At 34.4% G+C, this 20,018-nt stretch overlaps 1 protein-coding gene across 2 annotated transcripts in view; it reads right to left on the bottom strand.

The window, feature by feature from the left end:
* Positions 1 to 18,376, bottom strand: part of LOC129231707 (eukaryotic elongation factor 2 kinase-like) — a 105,323-nt gene extending 86,947 nt beyond the window's left edge. For both annotated transcript variants that reach the window (XM_054866072.1, XM_054866079.1), the window contains exons 1-3: positions 18,296 to 18,376; positions 5,547 to 5,704; positions 1,322 to 1,497 (exon numbers count right to left, since the gene is read on the bottom strand). In XM_054866072.1, the coding sequence (XP_054722047.1) occupies positions 1,322 to 1,497; positions 5,547 to 5,667 (297 nt within the window). In that variant the 5' untranslated portion in view covers positions 5,668 to 5,704; positions 18,296 to 18,376. The remainder of the gene's footprint in view (positions 1 to 1,321; positions 1,498 to 5,546; positions 5,705 to 18,295) is intronic.
* Positions 18,377 to 20,018: the final 1,642 nt, after the last annotated feature.

The raw sequence follows: 20,018 nt of genomic DNA, 5'->3' as shown, positions 1-20,018 counted from the left end.
AAGGGTTTAGAGTTGCAATGGGTTGAAGAGGTAATGTATTTGCTAATTAATAAATTTATTTAAACATCAGATGGTTATATCTCCCAATTATTAATATTTATTTTAACCTAATGTTGAGCGATAAATAAAATAAATATTCAACCTGTTGCCAGAGGACAATAAGAAAGCCAGCTTTGCTTTTTGTAATGAAAACTTCTTACTGTGATATGTCAATTGAGAATAGATAAAACATAGAGAGTGTGAAGCCTTCATTTCTTGAAAGCAACAACCTTGGGTCCCATGATACATTTCAAAGTAAAATAGTGGAGGAAATTGGGTTGCTTTCACTAGGTTCACGTAAAAAGTGTTTTCCTGTCGTCGTAATTGAACCATGTGACAGGATTATTGATTACTGTCACACCTGTGGTAATGGATCCAACATGTGTTGTGACGGTAATGAATCATCGCCTCAGATTTTACCAATCAAATGATCAGAAAGTACCCGACATAGTAGCATTAGTTTTGGTGCCACTGGCAGGAAGACTTTAAAGGAAAAGTCGGGTGGAACTTATAGAAGAAAAATTGTTATTTCCGCCCAGATAAAGCAAAACAGGGTAGTTCTGTACACAAAAAACAGTGCAGAGGAAGTTTTTTATCAAAGTTGAGAATAACGAATCAGGCAATATATGAAGATCTTTCAAGTACGCGAGGAAAAGTAGCTAATGAAATAGCTGCTCTGTGGGCATTAGATAAATTGTGGCACCAAGTATCTTAAAAACATTTTCTTCTTACATATTTTTTTAAATAAAACGTTCAAGCTCTTGATAGTTTATTGAAATTTTTTAAATTTTCAATTTACAAAGTTTGAACAGAACAACATCTGTCGAGTCCTATAGTATATATATTTATATATAACTTATAATATTATCTAGTATAACATTTAACATTTAGTTTGTGCCCACATAAAATTTCATTAACTAAAAACAACTAAAGAACTAACGAACAACTAAAATCAATTTTTCATTAGTCATTTTGGTTGATGTCATATTATTATAATGACACATAGAGGAATAAAAAATGGAAAACCTTGCTTCGTAAAATATGTTTTTGGGTTGGTGAAAGTAATGGGCATTTACTAGTGCATCTGATTTCACAAAAACAAACAAACATTCAAATACTGCCAAGCATTATTTCAAAATATCAAAATAAAGTTGAAAATCACCTTAAAACAATTGGGTGAGACATGGACAATGATGATAACAAGCAATCGAAATAGGCATTTATAATACTAGAGGATAATGTCATACAAGATTCCAAAAAAGTTTAAATAAAAATTGTGTACCTCTTTTGCGATTTTAACCAACACCTCATCTTTCACCCAAGTCTGACGCACTGCATTGAATCTATAGCGACACACAACTTCAGTTTCCAGCTGCTCGAGATGAAATTCTTCCCATGGATCAGAAAGATGCAAAGCTTTCTTGGCAGCTTCTTTCCAGTGCTGACGAACATGTACAGCTGAAATTAATCAATGCATAATTTTCCAATTAAAAAAAAGATTTACTAACACTTGAAGCTGATAAATTCGTATTCATGAAAATATTTCTGGTAACATGAAATGTTTGCTGATAATGTCAAAGATAGAGATCGTACAAAATGAAGAGCCATGTAAAACAGTTCCAATGGGATTTAGATAATGTTACTAAGTGGGTAGACAAGATGTCAGTTAATGATGGGAAATGTCAAGTGTAGAGATGGTATTCGTCAAAAAAAAAAAAGAAATTTTGGGGGAAAAAAGTTTTTCTGTGTTTCTCTGAAGGGGTTTATTTCTTTCGGGAAATACTGGAAATTTTCTAGCATAAAGTATCCCACTCAGAAATTTATAATATTTAAATTCTAATGCTCTTTTCTTTCAAAAACTTTTTTAAAGTTTAGTATCCTAAATTAAAATACTAACTTTGATAAATGCAGGAAAACACTTTCATAAAATAATCTGCGGCTATGTATAACTTGCATCTCATTAGTTTTACTTTTTAAACCCATAATCCGCAAATAATATGTAGGAAAATATGATACTTAAAAATGAAAAAAAAAATTGTCCACTAGAAAAAAATTGCTTTTTTGTGTGTGTGGGGGGGGGGACAATTATCTTTTTTTGGCAATCAGCTATCACAAATGTGCTCATACTGTAATATGATGCACATTTCTTATAACAAATTAATGATATACAGCTTGTTATACAGGGTGTATCAGTACAGCATTTACAGACTTGCAGGGCAGATAGAGTACACCTAGACCAGAGCTGTCCAACTGGTGGCCCACGGGCCGCATGCGGCCAGCCAATTTCTCGTTTAGCATATTTCTTTTTCGACATTTTATGGTATCAAGAAGCATCCGAGACTACCATTCTTGGTCCAGCTGGGGTCCCTGAAATTTCCTCTTGATCGCTCTTTTACTCCTTTCATTGTAGTGGGATAAAAAGGTACAGGACATTACAGGTAAAGGCCAAGCATTCCTACGCTGCACGCTGATGTTCAAACAAACTCCTAAGAGAAGTAGTATTGCCTCGCATAGGGGGGGGAGACAGGGAGGGAAGAGAGAAACATTTCCGATAAGCAAAACCTGCCTGCAATTAGTTAAAAATAAAGATTCCCCTCCCCAACTCTATGGCTTTTGTTGATTTTGAAAAAGAAATTGAGAATTTGCTCTCATCACCAGTGATGTTTACATCAATTTTTTTGAGGGTATACTCCCAGTAATCCATTACCTCCAATTTGTATATGTGCTCATATACATAGAATGTCATAAATCATAATATGAAAAATTAAGAAGTTTGAGGGCATACGCTATATGTCTAAAAAATGTTCGAGAGTATGTGGCGTATATGTAGTATACCCTATGGGAACACCACTGCTCGTCACTTCCATGTTTGGGAGCACATATTTATGTGAAAGTGCTTTTTCGGCGATGAACTTTATCAAGAATCGTCGGAGGAGCTCTCATTCCGACAGTTCATTGATAGACCTTCTTCTGCTGACAACAAAAAACATCGATGTTGACACTCCTGCCCTTGTAAAGAAGGCGGGTCAAATTCAGTTTTCCCATTAAAATGTAAGCAAATTGTTTTATAATCTTTCTGTTTTATTGTTTTACTAGTGGCACCCACACGGCTTTGCTCGTAATAGAAAAATTAAAAGGTCTTTTGGTTCTCCTGTATATTTACAAATATAGTTTGGTGAATTTTCTCGCCAGTTGGTTTGTACCCTCGTTACAGTTCCATGTTATGATAATTTCGTATCTCGCCAATTGGCTTGTGCCCATGTTACGGTTCCACGTTATGATAATTTCGTAATTTATGATAGTTTTTTTACTTAAAATTGGAATAGAAAAAGAACTACATCGAATTTTCGAAAAATCGCTTCGAGGTGCACACCCTTATGCTACAAACTAACTTTGTGCCAAATTTCATGAAAATCGGCCGAACGGTCTAGGCGCTATGCGCGTCACAGACATCCTACAGACATCCAGACACCCTACAGACATCCTACGGACAGAAAGACTTTCAGCTTTATTATTAGTAAAGATAATTAATAATTCAACTATTAATTGTTATTGTATAAGAGGTTATTGTTCAACTTTTTAAAACTGCGGCCAGCCAGATGATCGGTGATCGGAATTCTGGCCTGTGGGCTCTTTGCAGTTGGACAGCCTTGACCTAGACGAAGGGAAACCACAAAACAATGCCTGGTCGGAATGCTTCCCTGGTGCAGAAGAAGCAACAAATCACCAAAAAGACAAAACACAAATAAGAGAAGAAAACGTGTTTATTATCCTTAGTACAGCAAAAGAATAAGAAAATAAGAACATGAAGGAGCCAACGACTGTCATCAAAGTAGGTGTTTGAAATTACGATCCCAGGCCGTGATGCATGCCTCAAATGCAGGGTTGGCTTTCTGCCGGCAGAAACTAGTTTTTGCCATGCCAGTGGCAGAAACTGGTTATAACCGGTAAAAACCGGCAGAAACTGGCAAAAACTTAAAAATGTCTTTAATAACTCAAGTAATTTGTAAATGATATTTGTTTAAGTAAACAAAAAAATTAAAAATCATTTCATCATTTAAAAAAATAAAATCCCATGCTAGTGCTCTTGATTTAGTTCAGAAAGGGAACTTTCCTATTGCAGAGGCTCGTAGTGTTTGGATTAATTTAACAAAGGATAAAAAATCATACAGGGGTGCAGGAAAGAGGAGTGACATACAGAATTAAACAGGCATTACTGATTGTAATTTGCTCACTTATATGCTTCCTCTAAATTGTTTGTGATTGAAACTATCATGTCATGTGCTTCAAGAAGAAAGTGCCAGAATTTTACATGTCTAAATTTTGTACCTAATGTCACAGCTTTGCAAAACAAATCGGCCCCACTTCTCAAAACTTATTTTTCCAGTTAAATTTTTACCACAACCCCAGTTACTACATGGCGGACCAGTTACACAATAGATAAAAGTTTCACAAACATAGCTTGCTCCTTGAAGCATTGTCTGCTAGCTCTTCTGTTTTAAGAATATTCTAAAATTTCTTATTTGTGCATAGTAAATTGAGAACCTGTTTAGATTTTTGAAACCACTTTTTCTAAGAGGCAATTGCAGGGTCCAAACAGTGTAACATTTGATTTTGAACTGTGATAATTTTGTAATAAAATTACAGTACTTTGCTTAACAATGATTTTTTGCCAGTTTCTGCCGCAAAGTGGCAGAAAGTGGTCTTTGTCATGCCGGTTTTAACCGGTTTCTACCAGTGGTTTTAACCACCTGGGCAGAAACTTACCAACCCTGCTCACATGTCCGCGCATTGAAGATCGAACATCAAAACGAGAGCGGCAACAAAAACCACGCGTGCACCTGCACATCATCTGATGCTTCGGTTTACGTAACGACATCTACCGTGTACACCAGGCAAAACTTACCAGCATTTTTGCTGAATTAAAAATAATAAACATGTTTTCTCCTCTTATTCATTTCCTGTCTTTCTTGTACTTTGTGTCGTCACTATCGTATAAGAAAGTGTTCCCGACCATGTATTGCTATGTGATTTCCCATCGTCTAGGTGTACTCTATCTGCCCTGAAGGTCTCTATAAATTCAGTACTGATTCACCTTGTATACTAGCTTCCAATATAAATGACGTCATGCATAAAAGTGTTGTTTTTGAAATATCTTTCTTTAGCAATCAGCTATCACGAATGTGCTCAGACTGTAATATGATGCACAGCACATTTCTTTTAATGATATACAACGTGTTATATACTAGCCTCCAATATAAGTGACGTTATGCATAGAAGTGTTTTTGAATAACCCTTTGATGCATTAAACCATTTTTTTAATGAAATAATGGATTGACGTACAAGAAAATGGTTTCAGAATTCCTTATTTTTTTTCCAATGCTCTCAATAATAATAACAAATAAATAAATAAATAAAAATGTGCAAATTCCAAATTTATTAACCATCACCACAATTAGTTAACATTTGTTACATAAGATTAAAAAATCTAATTCAGTATAACTTACATTTTTCAACAGAAGTGGAGAAAATTGAACTATTTGTATGATCATCATCATCCTTCACATTGTAATTTCGCTCAACCAAATGAAGGGCTTGAATTTCCAAATTGAACTGCTCCTCCTCCATTTTTCCAATAAGGTTCAACGCAAGTAATCACACAAGCCTAGAAAAAAATAAAAAAACTTAAAACATATTAGAAGGATTAATTTCACAACAGATGGATATTAATATGCTATGCAGGGTTCGAAAATGCCATAATATTTTCGAAAATATCTGATATTTTGATATATATGGGATATTTTGATATATCGCCTCAGAGCAACAGAAAGATATCTAAACCAGAAATAACACTAAGATATCTTACCGTTGCTCTGAGGCGATGATATATCCGATATTTTCAATCGCAAAAACTAGTCTTCAAAATAGTAAATGCATCCTTAATCTCTCTTTATTTTCTTATATTATTATCTCTATATGTAGACTCAAAATTAAGGTTTTTTTCATTAGATATACCTAATATTTTGTTTTACATTTTTATCACTTTTAATGGAGTTAATTTAGCATTAGCTGTTTTTAACCTCCGACACACAAAGGAAGAGGGTTATAAGTTTGACGTATCTGTGTGTATGTGTATCTGTCTGTGGCACTCTAGCGCCTTAACAGATGGATCGATTTTGAAAACAAAAAATTTGTTTAAAAGGAGAGTTGATCGAGAGTGTTCTTAGCTAGGTTGTGTCTTTGGATGGCATTAATTAACAAAGATATTAATTTAAAACCTCTAAAAGGTTTTTCATGATTTTTGCAATGAAAACATATTTAAAAAATTCAAAATTTACTACCAAAATAAAGAGATTTTTTTTCCCGCGTCTAATAGAATGTGTTTGAAACTTCCATGTTACATAGAATTTGAATTATAACGTTTTTTTTAAAGCAGATTTTGATAAAGGCTAAGCCTTTATTCACGTGATTGATCACAGCCAACAAGGAAATTAAACGCAATGATTTAAAATTTTTACCTGTTGCTAGTTTTTATTTTTTCGCAAATAAAATAATTGAAATTGATTTTTAATAGTATAAGGCTTTTAAAAGGATTTTCACTTTTTTCTCTTGATTCTACAGTTGAGATTCAGTCAGGGTTTTTTTTATAAATTTTTAACTTTATATAGCTTATACTCATTTTTCTTCTGTTAACTACTTTTACAGTTTTATGATTCAGAAGTAAAAAATACGCAGTAGTTGGTGCATAGTAATAAGACATTTTTTTCCCCTGACCAATGCTTAATACTTAATGAGGAACTTACAATATGAATTTAAATTGCTACTAATAATTTTATGAATATAATATGAAAAAGAAATATTACATTACTTTGTTATATTAATGATGTAATAATACACCGTCAAAATATAGAACATAACTTTTTGGTTATTTTTAGTAATAAATGAACAATATTACTTTGATTAATAATAATATAATTTTTATATTCAAAATACTGTAGTCGAAAAATAAATATCGAAAATATCATGATATTTTCATAATAAATATTGGATACATATCGTGATATACACCGGTGTGCAAAAATTAAGGATTAAGTCGAAAAATTAGCATATCAGCTGAACGAAGAGGCAGAGCGGACAGAAAGACCAATCAAGTGATTAAGTAAGGTGATGTATGGTAGCACATGCGCAGATATGCAGGCAGACGTAATGGGGGAGTGTCTGAGTAGTAGAAAGCATGTTGTCGGTGTAAGATCAGTATTTCTGGCAAAGAGATTGCACGCCGTATAGCAGTTAAAATCACACCGAGTTGCTGCCTCAGCGAGAAATGGCAAATAATGAATCTGTTAGACGACATCTGGATGCTTTTACCCGAGATCGAATCATTGGGAAGTTGGAGGAAGGCCGCAGTGTGACAAGTGTGGCTGCAAAGTTCGGAATTGCTCACAGCATCATTTCACGACTTTGGAGAGAATTTCAAACTACAGGAATAGCTATCCGGGGGTTCAGTAGTGGTCGTCCACAAGAAACCACACCCACAGATGACAGATGTATATTGTCTTACAGGCCAGAAGAAACAGGAGGCAGACAGCGGGAGAAATCGCTAGACACACACACGACACAGGCGACTGGATGACCGATATCGCGTTTTACCGTGGCCAGAAGACTGCACGGTGGTGGTCTGTTCACACGACGCCTTATACGGTGTGTACCTCTAACGCCTGCCCATCGGAGGCGACGTTCTCTGTAGTGCCGGGAACACTGGAATTGGAGAGACAATGAATGGGGACGAGTATTCTTTACACATGAGAGCAGATTCAGTCTGAGTAGCGATTCTCATTGCATACTCATCTGCAGACAGCGGGGAAGCCGCAATCATCCCACGAACATCATTGGAGGGCCAGGTATGGAGGTCGCGGTGTTCTCGTTTGGGGAGGCATCATGTTTGGTAGTCGTACAGACCTTCACATCTTTGACGTAGGTTTAGTCAACGGGACCCGTTATTGTAACGAGATTCTTCGTACATATGTGCGTCTTTTTAGAGGCGCTATGGGTCCGCAGTTCCTTTTCATGGACGACAATGCACCATGTCATCGCACAGTAGCTGCCGAACAGCTCTTAGAGAGTGAGGATATTGAACGTATGGATTGGCCGGCACGATCTCCGGATCTCAATCCCATCGAGCATGTATGGGATTTTATAGGCAGACGCTTGGCAGCTCATACCTTACCACCAGTAACGATTCGGGAGCTTCGATTGGCGCTGCAAGACGAATGGGCAGCAATGCCTCAACAACTCATTGACACCCTCATTCTCAGCATGGGCAGACGCTGTGAAACCTGCCCAGCAGTCGGGGGACATCATATCCCCTACTAAAGACCGGATGTTTTTTGCTGGACACCCATCACAGGGATGTTTCGGCCTTCAGTCGCATTGCGCTCCATGCTACTTTTTCAATAAAGCTTCTTTTTATCCCTCTGATTTCTCTTTTAGTAGGTGATGCTTACATTACACATGTCCTTACGTATTGGGGATCTTACAGTATTAAATTGGAGTTGATTTGGAGAGCTTTTGTACAAAGTTATATTGAAAAAAAACCGTCTCGTCCTTAATTTTTGCACACCAGTGTATGTCATGATATATATCGACTGATATATATCAGCAAACCCCGTTGATATGACTTTATTTTTTATTTTAACCCTCAGGTCTGCCGCACCTACTGTTAGCTTGTTGTATCAATTTTACTGTGACTATAAAAATATAGTGGGTTATTCATAAACCCTCCAGGGTTTTGAAGCATTTTATTCACAGACTGTATAACTGGTTCACATAACACTGAATGTAGATTAGCATGAAATAGGTTTCTTCATGAATTTATAAGCATTTTACTTACAACTTATTATTTTTTTGTGTAAGAAGCCAATATAGAATTTCAATAAAAATTTAAGACACAAAACTAAAAATGTATACTATATATATATATATATATATATATATATATATATATATATATATATATATATATATATATATATATATATATCAGACCCCAACGTGGTTTTTTGAGGGGAAAAAGTAGGAAATAAGGAATCAAAAATTGGAAAAGTAGGAAAAAAATCACTTAAAAACGTAGGAAAAAATAGGAAGAGATGAGACTACACACACGTCAAGAGGAAACAAATTTAGAGTAAATTTTATTTCTAATGTAAAAACTACCAGTATTTTTGATTTAAAACTGTCCCCAAAATAAACTAACAGTACTTTTGAAGTATTAAAGGGATTTAATGAAAGGCCAAGTCACAAAAACAAAATGAAAGAAACAAGCTGACAATCTACAGTATGAAAAATAAACTGGTTGAAACAAAGATATATATGAAAATAAAATCCAAACAAAGAAACACTGTTCAACAATACAGTAATAAAATTTTTAAGTGTGTGAAAGAATAAAATGAAAAAAAAAAAAAAAAGTGCAATAAAACCATTTTTATCAAAGATTTTTTTTGTCAAAAACGAAAGCATTCTTTCGAGAGCATCTATTTTTCATTTGAAAATACGAACACTTTCAGCTCCTGTTGTCATAAACTATGATAGAAAAAGCAAAGCAAATATTAAATTAGTTTTAGTTAAAATAATCAGCAGCTGACACGCATTCTTGCATAAACAGGGACAGATGTTTGAATTTGAAGAAAAAGGAAAAAGACTGAAAATGCAGAACTAAAATAAATTTGTTCTTAAATATGCGACATAAAATTTATAATAAAATAATTAAACTAAACTAGTCGACCCGTGCGGAACTCCGCACTGTGCTTCGAATTGTTTCATAAGGTATGTCGCTCTTTAAGAATTTCAAAGGAAGAACATTATGAAGAAGAACCGAAAAAAAAGTAAGCGCAGAAGAGAAGGCATGTAATTTAAAGACATCAGTAACAAAACCTCGTTAAATACAACGTTGTGATAATTTGATCATCGCTCACCTTTTGGTCGTACACATTTTCAATTAAAACATAAATATCATTAAAAGTGTGGCTGAGTAGTGACTCGTGAAAAAGCAATAATTGTGCATGTAAAAAAACAGGTTGTGGCAAACAGAGACCTGCCCACGTGAGCATCTGACGGGGAAAAAAGAAATATTAAAGAGATATTTATTGGCACGAATTCGAATTGGCGCCATTCTGAGTAACAGCCCGACACCCCAACAAACCTAGCAACTGTGCCTTCCTTTTCAATGCTATTCGTTGAAGGAATTCGTAATAAAACACAGTAAAAAAGTTTTTCGCCGAAAAAAATATTATAAGAACATGCGTCTATGTTTTGTCATTAGCCAGCATGATACGACTTAAAATTATTCGTAAAACATGGAATTTGATTAAAGAATGAGGAAGATCTCACGTAGCGATTGAAACGAACATTCTAGAGAAGTAATAAATTAGATTGAAAATAAGTGTTTTTATCTTTGAATATTGAACTATTTCACATAGAAGGTTGCTTTAAACAGTTACGGCTTAAATGCCCGCACATGTTTCTCTTTTAATCGAACACTTAAAATTCAAAACCAAAACCAGTTGAACTAAGTCCGTTTTTTAAGTGTAATTTTTCGAACGTAGACAAAATGTATTTTTTTTTCAGCAGAAAGGAGAGGAGTAGAAAATGATTTCTTGCTAATGAAGTTGATAATAATTTTAATGCTTTATATCGTATTCGCGCGAATAAAAAATTAAAGGTTTACTGGGTGAAACTCGTAGTTTGAATTCGGCGTAGTATTTTTTCATTTGTACAAAAGGTGGAACACTGCTATTAGAAACATCTACATTTCAGCATACAATGAAAATGTTTTTCTGCACAAAAAGGATTTCCTTTAGGTAAATCTAATACTTTTTTATGCTTACATTATGCTGAATGGTCTGGATGAATCAAAGCTTAAAAAAAAGGAAGAACACTCTTCGATTAACAGTCAACTTATCCGAATGATAAATGTAGCATGCATAAAGGAGTCGAAACACCAAGTAGCATTCCCACTGCATTTATTTTATTATGTTTGTATGTTATGAGTACATGTAATGCGTAATACTAATATAAATTTGATATTCTTTCGGACAGCCCAAACTTGCCCGAAGTTCAGATAGTTTATAGCCGAACGCTCTACCGAAAAAAACTTATAAATTTAACCGAACAACTAAGTCCAGTGCTTTTAAGCTTTATTAAAATATGAACACACACAGGTTTTTTTTTTTTTTTTGCCGAAAGCGACGTAAAAAATGGAAAACTGCATTAGAACTTTGCTTTTAAAAAATGCTTAAGAACTACAGGCAGCATCAAGGTTTTTAAACAGCAAGGGGCGTTTCCGAAAACTTGATTTTTCGACCGTAAGTCTATTTTTTTTCATTAGCCAGCCAGATAAGTTTTAAAATGAGAAGGGAATAATATATAAGATAAGATATTGAAGAAACATTTTTTTTGTTCTTGAAAATTTTTACAATTTGTTACCGCAGGCTGTTTGAACCGTCATGACTTAGATGGCAGCACGTATTCATCATTTAACAGCACAGTTAAAATACAAAATAAATTGAAGTATGCTCTTTTATAAGCGTAGCTTTTCGAATGTAGTAAAAATGTGATAAGCTATTTGTTTTTTTGCAAAAAGAAGAAAAAATATATATTTTACCCTCCAAATTGAGGTAGTAATTTTTTTATTTGTACAAAGAGTCAAAAACTCATTAGAAGAATATATATTTCAATACACTATGTATCATTTTTTTCTGAACAAAAAACAATTCTATTTTAGTCTGAAATCTTAAACCTGTTACTTATATTTTCGCTTACATTATGCTTCAATTTTCTTCAGAGCCAAAGCTTAAAAAGAAAAAAAACGTACAACTCCGAAGTAATTTAGCACAAAGTCACTTCAAGTTTTCATATCAGCAAGGAGCGTTTCCTCCTCATTTATTCTATTCCTTCATAGTTGCTATTCACTGAATTAAGTGTTCATGTAATGCGCGATATATCTCTAATTTTTTGTTGCAGATTGTCCGGACGTGGGCCCGAACACGCATTCTCCTGGTTACGAAGAGAACGCTCTGCCGATCAAGCTATTCAGCTCTGTTGGTCATAGCGCAAATTAAAGTTATAAGTTTAACCGAAAACCTCATTCTGGTTCTTTAAAACAGGTTTTTCGGCTGAAAAAAACAATTTTTAGACCGTGGGTCTATTTTTCGTCAGTAGCCAGCACCATAAGCTTTAAAATACAACGTAAATCAAAGAAATCGATCAAGAATTGAGGAAAATCTGGCGTAGAAACCAAAAACAGGCTACAGAAATAATATATAAGGATAAATAACGAAGTAAGTAAATTATAAGGTTTGTATTATGTTGTGTACGTTTAGCATTCAACATAAATTTTTGTTTCAGGCAAGTCATTTATGAGGGGTTAGTGGGGTCAATTTCTCCCCTCACTGGCTTTGGCAAATTAATGTTTATTTGCATTCAGAATGAGGGGCCAGTTTTAATTTGAATCAAGCAATAAAAACGAATATTGTTTTATTGGTTTGATGGTTTTTTACCTCTTTCTTGTTCCAAAATTTGTCACTGAAAAAAAAAGGAAAAATACATGCATGGTAAACATAACATTTTTACCAAAGCCAAAGATCAGTTACTAATGCTTCTTTCTCTGGGCATAAAAAGCGAAGACATGTAGTTTCGTTCGATCTACATCATACGACAAAAATATTCATTCGGAAATAGTTCACGAAATTGAGAGTGAGGGGGGAGCAACTGGTATCAAATATATCTCTTCCACTACCCCCCCCCCCCCCTTTGATCAGGGGCCCTGAGCACAATAACTTACAATAGATAAGCAGCATCAATATAATTGCCGCACCCCAAAAAGAGTAAGAGTCTGTCAAAAAAATTTTATATGTTCCGAAATGCCGCATTGCCATAAATGCAGCACATAAAATTATGAGCAACTTCTTGATATTGATGATATATCTGAGTAGAAAATACCCATTAAAAAGAAAAAAAAAATCCAGTACATATTTTCTTGTGGCTCTATTCCCCAACTTTAAAAAAATTAAGAAATAAAAACGGGATCTCGCATTTTAAATTGATTTCCGGTTTTTCTCTAAAAATCGGGAACGTTTCGCCAATCTAGTTTTTTTTTTTGCAAATACACTCTTTGCAAGGAAAGAAAATGAAATTTTATATCATGATTACGATTTAGAACAATAATCATATTTATGTATGAAAAAAGTTAGTTTCCACTATTATTTTTGAAGTGATCCGTTTTTGCGAATTTTTGTTATCTGTGCCTTTTATTTTGTACTAACATCAATAAAATATGTACAGTGTACAGGTTTTTCATTTTTTGCTTCCTTACATTCCTTTTATGGTTTTTCGTTGCCTTTCTGTTTAAATAGAGCTCCATTTCACTTGTAATCAACTATACAAAAATTTGGCAAATAGGAAATTCAGCTTTTCCTGCACTTTTTGGACACTCGGCCGTTTACTTGAATTAAAGCTTCTAACTCAGGGGTAAATAATATATAATTGCATCAGAATGGGCCGGTATCTGTTTCTTTATTGTTTCATAAAAACAGTAGAACTGAAGTCGGGGCGATAAAAAGAAAGGTCGATCATAAACGCCTCAACGGCACAAAAGTCACTCACAAATATTTAATTTTAAACACTCAGACGCCGCAGTATTTATTCCAGAAATTACTGTAGTCAGTGAATTAAAAACTTAGGATTCGCTTCTTTCTTTTGCTTTTTAAAATTGAAACATGCAGAAAATTATTGGTGCGCCATTGTAAAAATAAGAAAAAATGCACAATTAGAAGTGCTATACTAAAAAAAGAAAAAGTAGGGAAAAAAAGGGGAAAAGTAGGAAAATAAGGAGAGAGCTCTAAAAAGGAGGAAAAATAGGAACTCTTCGTGCTCTGATATATATATGCATCTAAATTTATCTACGGTATACCGTATTTTCGGGAATAAGTGCTGCACCCGGTGTAAGCACCGCATTGTAATATATTCTCAAATTTTAATGTATGTGCCTCACTCAGTGTAAGCGCCACACCTTCTATAAGAGCGCTCCCAACATTAAACAACTTAAATGTATAATCAGTAGTAAAAAAACTGGATTAAATATAAATTTAAAAAAATTTCTCGTTAGTATTTTTAATTAACAATAATGAAATATTTTTAAAAATCCCATCCCTATTTTGCACTTTTTGCCTTTGGCATCCCTCAATTGGCCATCACTTTTGATGGTTAATTTATGCGATTTCCAACGGCAAGTGAATCTCTTGTCAATGCCAAACTCTCTGGCAGCAAGACTATTTCCAAATGATTATACCTTTATTACCTTAAACTTAAAGGCTGCAGTATTAGTTTTCAATCGCTTGGGAGCCTTTTCAAAAGCAACTCTAAAAAAAGTCTGTAAAAAATTAGAGAAGAGCGCACAAACGACAGCAAAAGATGCAATGTGAAGATGTGAGAGAATACTAAAATTAGAGCTAGGAGACAAGTTTCCAATTAGGTTGCTTGACCGAGCAACCCACTTTTGTGAGGGGGGTGGTAAATACCCTTTACACAACTGGTCATCCATCCTCTTTACTAGTACTTTTGCTGCCTCCTCTCCCTGACCCCTTTGCTCCAATGCGATAAGGCTTGCTCGCCCATGTGGATCAGCTCAGCATTTCTCTCCTCAGTGAAACACGTGCAATCGTTGACACACCTTCCCTCCCCCCTCTTTGCTTTACTTGCCGCCTAAGGTCAAAAGATTTCCTGATCCCTTTGCTCCAACGCAATTAGGCTTGCTCCCTCACGTTGGATCAGCGTTTCTCTCCTGAATGAAACACGTGCAATCGCCGAATCACATTCCCACCCCCCTCTTTGCTTTACTTGTCCCCCAAGGTTGAAGGATTTCTCAAAATGAAAAGAAACGATGTGGTGCCATCTATTAGCAACATTTTCTATTTTTTTTAAACAAAGAATTTTGTTTTTTAAACTTGAAAATAAAAAAAAAGACATTGTTTCCGCCGCACCTGTTATATGTGCCGCCCCGGCATTTTTTAAACTTTTCTTCTCGTTTGAGCCACGGCGCTTATTCCCAAAAATATGGTGTACTCTCCAGTTTTAGCGAGTGCTTTAGACATCTGATATCATTAAGTCCATATTTAGTAGAGTGATTGTTTGGAAGTTCGTAGATGAACGACTCACTTTTTGAAAACAACAACATTTATTTTTTAACTAAAAACATTAAAATCAACTTAAAAATAAATATATATATAAAAAGGCTACCCGTTTACTTTAACATGACTGCATACCTGATCACAAACAACACCGAGCCTAAATCTAGTATGGACAAGTCAACATCCTCTCTTGCGACTAGTACACGCTCAAAGTTTGTGTAAAATGGCTAAGCAGCCTAACCGGTAGAGAGTAGCAACTCGCTACCTCTAGTGAGTAAGTGAGTAAGTGAGTGCCATTCAGTAAGTAAACAGCCGCTCATATCTCAAAGCCAAATTAACATATTGATGCATGATGGGACATGAAAGTTATCAGATGCTTCCCATACGCATGTAGAACACTGCAACCAATCATGGCTAAGCACATGCATGAATCTGCATTATCGTCTAATACAGGTATTGGCCTCAAACGAGTGAAAAGCGTGGGATTGCCGACTACATCATGTGATGCAACAGAGCGGCGTTTTAACTGAACGTAAATAAAGTTAAATAAATGGTAAGTCAAGAGGAGTGATAATAGCGCTAATTCTATCATACTCTCGTATAAGTCGACCCCCTACTTTTAGGAAGAAAATCGGGAAAAATTTGAAAATCCGCATATAAATGGACACGCTAATTTCTCCAAAAATCGGGAACATTTTGCCACTATTTTCGAATGTTTGAAGGAAATTAAATGTAATGAACATTCTTATGTTGAAAAACGTTCGATTTTCAAACTTTTGCAGAAAAGTATTCACTTCTGCGTTCGTAATTTTTGTAAAGGGTTCGCCTTCACTGTAACGATTTTTCTGTTTGTTGCATTTATTTTGAATTATTATCAATAAAATTCTGCACTGTAGCCTTATTACATTACTTCAAAAAACTGAGCAATAACTCGCGATTATCAGGAAAATTCGGGAATACCGCAATCCCCACAAATTCTTTAGCCTTTATTTCAGTCAAACCATGCAAAATAATAGCAGAATGTGTAAGTATTTACTTCTTTAACATTTGTTTAAAAGGGTGGGAATAAAATCGGAAAAATGAGTGATTTTTTTCCCAAAACTATTTTATGAAAATTTTCACAAATTCTGCCCTGCTTATAAGTCAACCCCCGAACTTCTGACCTCATTTTGTGTGCTAATTTTCTCGAATTATATGCGAGTATATGCCGTAAATGTAAAGAAGTAGAATCACTGTAAATATTTTTTTTTACATTTATTTTTTAATATAGATTATGAAATGGCTTAGCTGACCGACTGTCCACTAGTCACACAGACTGTTGCAGGGCCATAGACAGAGAGGGGACCGTCGGGATAAATCCTCCCCCGAAATTCTAACCTTTCTCTAAAAAATAAAGAAACGAAGACTATCTGATCAAAATTCTTCCCTCTGCTCCGCCTTTACTTGACCTTGTTATACAAATCTTTTTTCCAATCAGACCCTTTCTCCTTCCCACCCCCTCCACACCCACATTTAAAAAAAAAATTCAAAACGTCTTAACTTTTTTTACACCTTGGTTCTTTCCCAGAATAATGAATGTCTTTTATTACAAAATAACATTTTAAAAACTTTCTTTGTTATATATACTTCAACAATACTCAACAGATTTACATGATCAAAACTACCATTTTTAATCTACTCATACTTTTGATTAAATGGCGTAATTTTTTAGATCAGCCTTTAAGGAAGTTTTTTTTTTTTTTTTCAGGTGGCAATTGTAGATTGCTTTTCAATTGTGGACTATTTTCACTAACTTGCTCGAAAGTTTTTCTAAAAGCCTCTGTTGCGTGCATTTGTAATTATAGACATGTAGTAAATACTGTATCATGTATTATAGAAAGTATAAATGCAAGCAGTAAGTTCTCTTATTTTGCCGAGTCTAAATATACGAAATTTTTGACGTAGTTAATAAAAAATAATTATTAGAAACTAATTTTTTAATAACATTTCAGTTTAATTTTTGCAAACATCTTAATAAACATAATTTTTAAATGCTATTTTTTCCCCATTACATGTCTGGAAACATTTTTGCCTCCGAACATGTCCCTCCCCAAAAAAATATCCTGGCTACGGCCTTGGATTGCTGAATTCTATTTTATAGTGGTCTGAAACAGTTGTCAATGCTCTTGGACCAGCGGATCACCAATGATTTCGATCATTGTGCAGTATACCAAATATCAAACGGATTTTTTATGCATCCCTAAATATTTTATTGTTTTCAACTTAAATAACAGTTTTTATTCATACTTTTGAATAACGTCAGAATGTATAGATTTTGAATGCACCAAGTTTTATACAAAGGAAGTGTTTTAATTTTTTCATACCACAGCTACCACAGTTTGGCCCTTAAGAGCAAACAATATTAATTTATCATTTCATTTTATCAGATTGCAGCACATTCTCATTTACGTTTCAGATTTTGTTACATAGGGCACAAAAGTTTCTCTATATTTAAAAATAGAATAAAATTCATTTTAACTACTGTATTAACAAGGTTGGCTCTTGTAGTTTTGCCGCCCCAGGCGATCTTGACAAGCATCTCGCTTTCTTCTTAATGATATATTCAGTTGAATACCGATAACTTGAAGCAATATAACTCGTATATTCCTTTATCTCGAAGTTTTCATTTGGTCCCAAACTCCTGAGACTGTTGTGGAAACTTTCCATAATTTGAACTATCAATAACTTGAACGTTTTAGCCGGTCCTTTGGGACTTCGAATCAATGAGAACTGACTGTATGTATTTTTTAAATCATGGAACATAATCTCACATATTGCTGTAATTAGAATAGCAAATGACCAACAAAAAAAAAAACTAAGAAACAAATATGAGTTCATTTTTTTTCTTCCTCACATTTTTTCCATTATGAAATATTTCCCTCCCAAAATTGGTTGCCCAAGACAGTGGCACAGGTTGACTACCCCAGGAGCCAAGCCTTTGTACTAATTTAAGAAAGCACAACATAAAGAAAGTATCTAAACTTTTGAGAGAAAAACCAAACTAATCATTAAAAAAGGTAATTAGTAATACAAACCAGTGTAATATTTTCACACGCAAATAGTCGAGGATAACAGCAGAAGCTTCTGAATCCTGAAATCCACCAATGGAGAGAACTGAAAAGAAAAAAGTATACATCAACACAACATACAATAAATTAAGACAGTCGTAAAAACAGTCAATATTTTGCCCAAGGATGTGTCCAGAAACGCTTCAAGGAGGGGGCCTTCAATTTTTTAACTTACCTTTTACGACATACCTGATTACACATGCTTGGGAAGGGGGGGGGGCTGCACCAGTTTTTATTTAAAGCAACTATGATATAGAGATTTTGCCCAGGATTTCCTCCTCAAACCTCTTCCTTTCCTTTTCTGTCGAAAGAGGAATTCTAAAATTGCATTGTAGAACTTTGGGGAAGTGTTTCGAAACTAACTCTTCCTACAGGGTTCATACTCTCTTTGGATAAAAAAATTCCGTGACTTTTCCAAGACTTTTTCATGACTTCATAAAAATTTTCATGACCTTGTTATATGGAGAGAATAGTACTATTTAACATCAAACTTGCCAATTTTTGGAAATAAGCCTTAGCAAAATTTATATGTGAAAGCCACTACCTCATCAAAGCACTTACTTGTGTTTGAAAAAAAGTCAGTATACACGAAAAAAAAAAAGAAGTTATTTTTATTTGTCTCCATCATATAACTTTAAGTAAAAATACGGCAAATGTAATATAATGATGTTTAATGTCTAATAATCTTTTTATAAACAGGCAGAATGATCATGAATAGGACAAAGGTTGAATGAGTCATTAAATACATTTCAATAAATTTGCTTCAAAAGTTGCCTTTTAGTGTCAACAACGTATTTAATCATTAGTAAATTTCTCTTTGTGAACCAGATATTGATACATTGATGTACCTAGCATGGGTTACACCCCCCTCCCCCACCCTCAGGAAAAGTTGCAAATTTGTAGTCTTAAAAATGCATTTTAGCTTTATATTTTTCAAAAACTTGCAATTTCACTTTGGGTGCCACTCCTTCATACGGGTGACACCCGCAGGGCGGACCGCTCCCCCCCCCCCCCTAGCGATGCCACTGATTTATACATTCAAAAAAAAAACATTCAACAGTGAATAAATCTTCTGATTTAAATGTACTTGTAAATTTATTTGCACATTTTCAAATGCATATAAATTAATAGGTTCAGAATTTCCAAAACATGGTGTTTAAGTCCTGACATTGAGTTTTTGCGGGTCGTATGTTGGGCACTACTGTTTTAGAGTATTATGATTCCCTTATTTCTGTATGCTATATCGCTTGACTAAAGCATTTTATTTTCTAAAACCTTCAACAAATTAAGATCAACTCTGAAAAATTTAATAATCAAGTTTTTACGAGGAATGGAAACGAATTCGGATGCAATTAAACTGCGTTTTTTGAGTGAGCGTGGCAAAATCAAGAATGTGTAAATTTGCTTCTACAGAATATAAAATATAAGTATTGACATTAGTGGTAAATACAAAGTAAGTGATGGGCAAGCAATAAAATACCAATGCAAAAAAAGACGAGCGGCTATAACAGAAGTGGATGCAATGAGATTTCAAAATTCAGATTTGTTTTTAGGATAGTTCAATTTTCCAGTTTCAATAGATTTATGTGCAATACTGTTAAATCACTCAAGATTTTTAATGCCAGTTTAGCTACTGTTACTTTATCTTTGCCACAGGACATTTTTCCATGACTTCTAAATTTTCATGATT

Source organism: Uloborus diversus, chromosome 1 (assembly GCF_026930045.1).
Source record: "Uloborus diversus isolate 005 chromosome 1, Udiv.v.3.1, whole genome shotgun sequence".
NCBI classification, from domain to species: Eukaryota; Metazoa; Arthropoda; class Arachnida; order Araneae; family Uloboridae; genus Uloborus; species Uloborus diversus.
Note: the sequence above shows the minus strand (reverse complement) of the source record. Positions and strands in the feature narration are given on the sequence as shown.